This window comes from Triticum dicoccoides, chromosome 7B (genome assembly GCF_002162155.2).
Source record: "Triticum dicoccoides isolate Atlit2015 ecotype Zavitan chromosome 7B, WEW_v2.0, whole genome shotgun sequence".
NCBI classification, from domain to species: Eukaryota; Viridiplantae; Streptophyta; class Magnoliopsida; order Poales; family Poaceae; genus Triticum; species Triticum dicoccoides.
The window spans coordinates 9,134,299-9,141,345 of NC_041393.1; the positions used below are offsets into that span (position 1 = coordinate 9,134,299).

A 7,047-nucleotide genomic window follows, 5' to 3' on the forward strand; every position below is an offset into this window, starting at 1 on the left:
TGCATATTCGGTTTCCCTTATTACTCGAGCGAGGTTATAGTAATGTAATTGATGAGTTATGCATGCATGCGCAGGTACCACTATGTTCGTCTTGAGATTAAGCTTGAGCGGGGACTAGTAACCGTCTTAGACTCGAGACGGAAAGATCCCGAAACCTATGCGGACATGACTGAATTGCTCAACAAGTAAGTTCAATCGATCATTATCGCACCATATCGGCAACTTTTTGTTCATTTCCTGATATCTCAAGTAATAATAATTATTTTCTTTGTCTTGCAGGGTTTGAAAATAGTTCACCGCAGAAGCTCCGGGACTGCCGAAGGAGCTGCGATATACATACCCGAAAGTAAGTACTACTGGCTAGCTAGTTGCGCGCATCTCCCGTTGATTCTATAGCTATAATTTCATCAATGCCATTTATAATGCTTCATTATCAGTTTGATTGACCTCTATTTCTCGTAAAGTGCTTGTGGCAGGAACAAGGGAATGATTTCTGTGGATACTACGTGTGCGAGTTCATCCACAACGCGACTTTGAAAAACAAGCGGGGCTACTCTAAAAGACAATATGAAGTGCGTAAGCAATAATATTCACAATTTCATTTTATTACACCATCATTTATGTTGAGTTTCATTCATATATATGTATTAATTAACCCCCTTCTTCAAATTAGACATGGCAGATGCGGAATGAACTCCTAGAACCAGATCGCATGAAAGCAATTCAAGAGGAATTGGCGGGATTCTTTCTTGACCACGTCATCAATAAAGCCGGAGAATACCATGTGGAAGTTGATTTCAATTGCTAGGGGATTGTAATTAAGAGATCTTATACATATTGTACATGTATGTAGCCAGTAGCATCGGATACATGATACGAAAACTTCTTGTTCGACCAATCTCTCGAAGAAGGAGAGGTCGATTGATCACTTCTCTCGGTATGCATAACGAACTTCTATACTCAATGGTTCTCTCGATCACTTATGTATATAGTACGTAGCATCGACCAAGCATGGACATAAGAGAGGAAACTTCTATCTATTAATTAGCTAGCTAACACAATATATGGAACACCTAAATTAACCCCCCCAAAACCCCAACCCCCCCCCCCCCTCCTTTCAAAAAAAACAAAAACTCCAGCCACTGGAATGCTGACGCGTGGATGCCTTTTGGTCCCGGTTGGTGTCACCAACCGGGACCAAAGGCCCCCTGACTGGGCTCGCCGCACAGGGCCACGTGGAGGCACATTGGTCCCGGTTCGTATTTAAACCGGGACTAATGGGTGGAGGTATTAGTAACGACCCATTAGTCCCAATTCATGAACCGGGACTAAAGGCCCTTACAAACCGGGACTATTAGGTGTTTTTATACTAGTGTCAGGATACATGGAAGCATGCGTTACTCGAGTGTCCGATGTCTCGCTGTACTTGGGCGCTGTCTTCGGAAGCAGGGGCGGGCCCAGTTCAATTCAAGGGTATTCAGTTGAATACCCATTATTTTTGCCAAGAAACCATGTATATATAATGTGTACCATGCGTATGTATGAGGAAAAACTAAAAAGATACAGGACCCCGACATGGCCCAAGTGGCCCAAATCGCTGCAGTTTGCAGGGCCTGCACGCGCGAGCCACAGATCCATCGATAGCATAGCACTTTGGTAAAAAAAAAACATATCGCATATAAGAAACCAACGCCTCAAATCCCTTTCGCACTCGAAGCGGTAGGGGGGTGCTGGGCTGATCGCCATCCCCTGATCGCACGCGCGCACGCCGGCACGGGCAGGCGGGCAGGGCACGGGCAGGCCATCATATTAGCTACTACCTCTCTCTCAGTTTACAGGGCATGCACGTACCTCTAGGTCGTCAATTTGACCAACCTATTACAAGTCATATATTACAAAAAATATACCAACATAAACTTCAGAGTTTCTACTTTCAAAAGATATAAATTTTGTGTTGTATAGTTTATATTAAGGTAATAAAATTGGCAACCTAGGTATACGCACAGGACTTGTAAACTGAAACGGAGGTAGTAGCTGTGTTAAATTTATGTATTATTCCAGGCACTATTAGAGTAATTGTTACAAGTGTCGAGGCATAACCTTCGTTTTGTATTGCCCAGTAGGCGGCTGGGCAAGCCTCGTCAACACCAACAGTAATATATGCATACAACAGTAAGTTAATTTGCCTTGGCTTTCTTGTTAGTATATTTAAATTTGTAATTTCATTGCAATGAATTATAAATTGTTTAGGCATGAGAAATTGAATTTTCCACATGAATTATGGTGATATATTTGGTTCTACATGGCAAAAACAAGGCTTTAAACTTGGGAAAATTGACTTTGAAATTTTGAATACACATTCTTCAAATCCTGGGCCCACCCCCTATTCGAAAGTAGTGTTGGATCATCTCTGCATCGTTCAACACGACAGTGCGAAAAGATGGTTATTTGCCCTTCAAGAGAGCCTCAATGCCGATGATTTTATCAGGTTGGTGGTCACTTTTTGGGCAATCTGGGGAGCTAGAAGAAAAGCAATACACGAAGGAGTATTCCGTAGTCCTCAGTCCATCGATGACTTCATAAGATCCTACTTGTCGGAGATCAACATGATCTATCCCCAGAAAGTCGCAGTGGCCAATGCAACTACAACGAGGCCACGGCGGTGGTTGCTGTTGAGTATAATGTTTATTAGGAAAGACGAGATAGACTAGGATTTGTTCTTACTTGTCTTGTACTCCAAGTAGATGATTGTACTTCTATATATATGACCACGAGGCTCAAGCAATAAATGAACTGTTCCACCAAATCTCTCTTTCCCTTCCAACATGGTACAGTTTCTGGGTTCTAAACCCTAGCCGTCGCCGCTTCCGCACCCGCGCGCCGCCCCTGGGGCGGTCGGTCTCCATGACCGCTGTCGGGGGCCGCACCGCCCGTACCTAGGGTTCGTCCGCCGGCCGTGTTGGCCGGCTGTCCTAGAGAGTCTTTTTCCCGATCCTTTGATCCGGGTTTTTCTCTCTTTCGTCGGTCGCTTTGATCCGCGTCTACTCTTTGATTTTCCGATCCACTGGATCGGTTTGCGTCGCCCACCGCCGTCATCGACACCCCGCGCCTCTACTTCGACACCGGCGCGACCAGCCGGCTCCTTCACCGACCCGGCGGCCTCGCGCCTCGTCCGCGCGTCTGCCCGCCGGTCGCCCCGACCCGGCTGCCTCGCGCGTCGTTCGTGCGTCTACCCGCCGGTCGCCCTGCACCGGCGGCCTCGCGTCATGCGACGGCCCTTCACTGTCGCCGTTCGCGCGCCGGCCCGCCCGTCGATCTACGCCAGCCGTCACCGTCCCGCTCCGACCGGGACTCCTGCATCACCCTGACCAGGTGGGCTCGCGCCATGCGGCGGCCAATCATAGCCGCCCTGCCGCCCGCCGTCGCCGACTTCATCTCGGACTCCGCCGCTACTGCGCCTCCACCAAGCGGTGTCCCCGACCTCGCGCGCGATCGGCTTGATCACCTGCTCGCCGCCGCGATCCGCCTTATCTACGCCACGCGACCGACCTGGCCCGTCAGTTACGCGCGCCTCCGCAGGTCCCGTGAAGATTGTCTCCGAGTTCAGCGCGCCCCTCCGCCGATCGAGCAACGGGCTGCCGCTGCGCCGCCCCGTCGGGTCGCAGCGCCGCCGCCCCGTGGTTCTTCTCCTGGCTGCATCGACCCGCGTCACCGTTGCGTCGCCCCTTCGGGCCAAAGTGTCGTGGCCCGTGGTCTATCGCCGCCCCGAGGCCGTTCGCTTCAGGCCGTCCCCGTGGCTGCACCGACCCTCGCGCCGCCGCTGCGTCGCCCGGTCGGGCCGTAGCGAGCGTGGCACGCGGCCGTCTCGAGGCCGTCCACGCGGTTGCACCACCCCAAGCTCCGCCGCTGCGCCGCCCCTTCAGGCTGTAGCGCCGCGGCCCGCGGTCCCTGCGACCGTCCCGAGGTCTTCCGTCGTCGCCCCGACCTGCCCGCCGGCGCTGCGTCGCCCCTCCGGGCCGTAGCGCCGCGGCCCACGGTCCACCGCCGTCCCCGCGCGTCGACTTCCCGTGGCATGCGCCGCACTACCTCCTTTGGTGCGGGAACGCCACCATCCGCGCCGGTCTTCGTCACGCTGTTAGGGTTCTTCACCTACTTCGAGCATCGCCACCGTGCTCATAACCTAGCCGCCGCCGCCGCCGTCAGGCCGACGCCGCCGTTCTTCTTCAGCCACCGCCGCCGCTACCCCCATAGCCGCCGCCTCCGCCCGTCCACCCCGTTCGTCTTCATCCAGCACCAGCCCGTCGCCAGCGTCGCCGTCATCTACGCCGACCGCTTCATCTACTCCGACAACCGCGTGTGACATTTGCCCCGCGCCGATTGGCGCCGCAACCGTCGTCGAGTCCTTCTCTGCTGGCCTCTCCGACTTCTTCGACATGGCGTACAGCTTGTGCAGGTCCCAGTCTATGCATGCCCTGTGCTGGCAACACCGCCGCGTGCCTTTGTCCATGACGTGTCCACGGGCCTGGCAAGCCTGGCGCGGCGCTTCATCAACTTCGTCTTCGTCCGTCTACGCATGCCCGGTGCTGGCAACACCGACGCGTGCCTTCTTCTACGATGTGTCCCCAGGGTTGGCAACCCCGGCGCGGCGCGTCGTCAACATCATCTCCGTCCTGGCGCGCCACTACTTCAATACCACTGCGCCCACGACTAACTCGGCGCATCCTTGCGCTCGCGGCTCCACGGCGACTTCCTCGACACAGGCTACCCCGACTCGACATCGACCACAGCATTCTTCGCACGGCTACCTCGACCACGGCTCCACCACACACGCTCTCGGTTATCTCGACAAACGGCACAAAGGGCTACCGCCTTGCTTGAGCAACCTCGTCGGTTGCCACTCCAGCCACGACTCCGCGATGCGTCGACCGTTACAACTGTGGGGGGGTGTCCGTCGGCTTGCTTTCGGATTCTTCTCCAGTCTCACCGCCTGCGTCGCTACCGTTGTGACTGCGGGGGATGTTGAGTATAATGTTTATTAGAAAAGACGAGATAGACTAGGATTTGTTCTTACTTGTCTTGTACTCCAAGTAGATGATTGTACTTCTATATATATGACCACGAGGCTCAAGCAATAAATGAACTATTCCACCAAATCCCTCTCTCCCTTCCAACAATTGCCGCCTGTGGAGAATCATGCCAAGATAAACACGGATGCAGCAGTTGGGGGCCGGGGACGTTTTGGTGCAGTTGCAGCAATCTGCCGAGATGGAGAGGGAACATTTGAAATTTTGAATACACACTCTTCAAATCCTGGGCCCGCCCCTGTTCGGAAGTAGTGTTGGATCATCTCTGCATCGTTCAACACGACAGTGCGAAAAGATGGTTATTCGCCCTTCAAGAGAGCCTCAATGCCGATGATTTTATCAGGTTGGTGGTCACTCTTTGGGCAATCTGGGGAGCTAGAAGAAAAGCAATACACGAAGGAGTATTCCGTAGTCCTCAGTCCATCGGTGACTTCATAAGATCCTACTTGTCGGAGATCGATATGATCTATCCCCAGAAAGTCGCAGTGGCTAATGCAACTACAACGAGGCCACGGCGGTGGTTGCTGCTTCCTGGAGAATCATGCCAAGATAAACACGGATGCAACAGTTGGGGGCCGGGGATGTTTTGGTGCAGTTGCAGCAATCAACCGAGATGGAGAGGGAACATTTGAAGGTGTGTCGGCAGTCATATACAGGACAATTGGAGACCCAGCTACGCTTGAAGCCTTAGCCATCAGAGAGGCCCTCTCCCTTACTGATGATCTATACCTCCAGAGAATTCACGTGGCTTCGGACTGCAGGGAAGCAGTGGAGGAGATTTCCAGCGGTGGTGCATCAATCTATGGTGCAGTTATACAAGAGATTAAGTTGCATGCATTGTCTTTTATTTCTTGTAAGATACTTCATGAGATTAGGAGCTCAAACTTTGATGCTCACAACCTTGCGAAATATGCGTTGGGTCTCGGGTCTGGTCGCCATGTTTGGTTAGGCCAGCCCGAGGGTATTCCCTTCGTCCATGTAAACCTTGTGACGGATGAATAAAAGTTTCGCAGGGTTGTCTAAAAAAAAGATCGCTGTATTGTACAACCACCGGGACTCGCGGAACAAGAAAGAAACAAGTCGACCACGACACGGTTAACCCCTCTGCCTCTGGCCACACCAATATAAAGCTTACTCCCAGGACGCGGCGGCGCGCTCTGCCCGGTGCATCATCCTCTCGCCTAGCTCCAGCTCCGCCTCTACTCTCCCCGCCGTCGACGTCGCCGTTGCAAGCACCACCAGATAGATCGACTAGATGGGGAAGCGGAAGTTGACGCGCGCGAAGACGGCGCCGCGGAAGAAGGCGGAGAAGCTGGACACGTCCTTCTGCTGCCCCTTCTGCAACCACCCCGACAGCATCGACTGCAAGATCGACCTCAAGCACATGGTGGCCGAGGCCTCGTGTAGCACGTGCTCCGAGAGCTACTCCACCACGGCCCACGCCCTCACCGAGCCCGTCGACGTCTACGCCGAGTGGATCGATGAGTGCCAGAAGGCCAACGCCGACCGGGACGAGGGCAACGACGTCGTCCGGGAAGAGGTGGAAGACGACGAGGAGTACGCATGATCGATCGTGTCCAAGTACACAAGTACGTAAATTGGATGCGTGTGTAGTACCACGGCACGATCTATTTTTCTTCTCCTTTTCTGTGAGTAGCGTTGTGATTGGATATGCGTCGATTCTTCCGTGTAGATATCTTTGTTGGTGCCAGATGTAAATCCTGCACTGCCGTGTCACAGCTCGTGGCATCTCTTATTGGAGGCTTTTCACACTACCATGAAAGTTCGGTAAATGATCTCTCAAAAAAAAAAAAGTTCGGAAGATTAAAAAAACAGATTTGCTATTTCACATCTAGATGAGAAATAGTTATCTCACATCTAGCACATCTAGATGTGAAATAGCTATCTCACATCTAAATTCATAATTATTAGATTTGTTTGTTTTTAATTTTCATGCAAACCT

General features: G+C 52.5%; 1 protein-coding gene across 1 annotated transcript; it reads left to right on the top strand.

Annotated features, from left to right (window-relative positions):
• The first annotated feature begins 6,339 nt into the window (after positions 1 to 6,339).
• On the top strand, positions 6,340 to 6,651 carry LOC119338503 (transcription elongation factor 1 homolog). The gene has a single exon (XM_037610826.1). It carries the CDS (start codon positions 6,340 to 6,342, stop codon positions 6,649 to 6,651), a length of 312 nt encoding a protein of 103 aa, XP_037466723.1.
• The last annotated feature ends 396 nt before the right edge of the window (positions 6,652 to 7,047 follow it).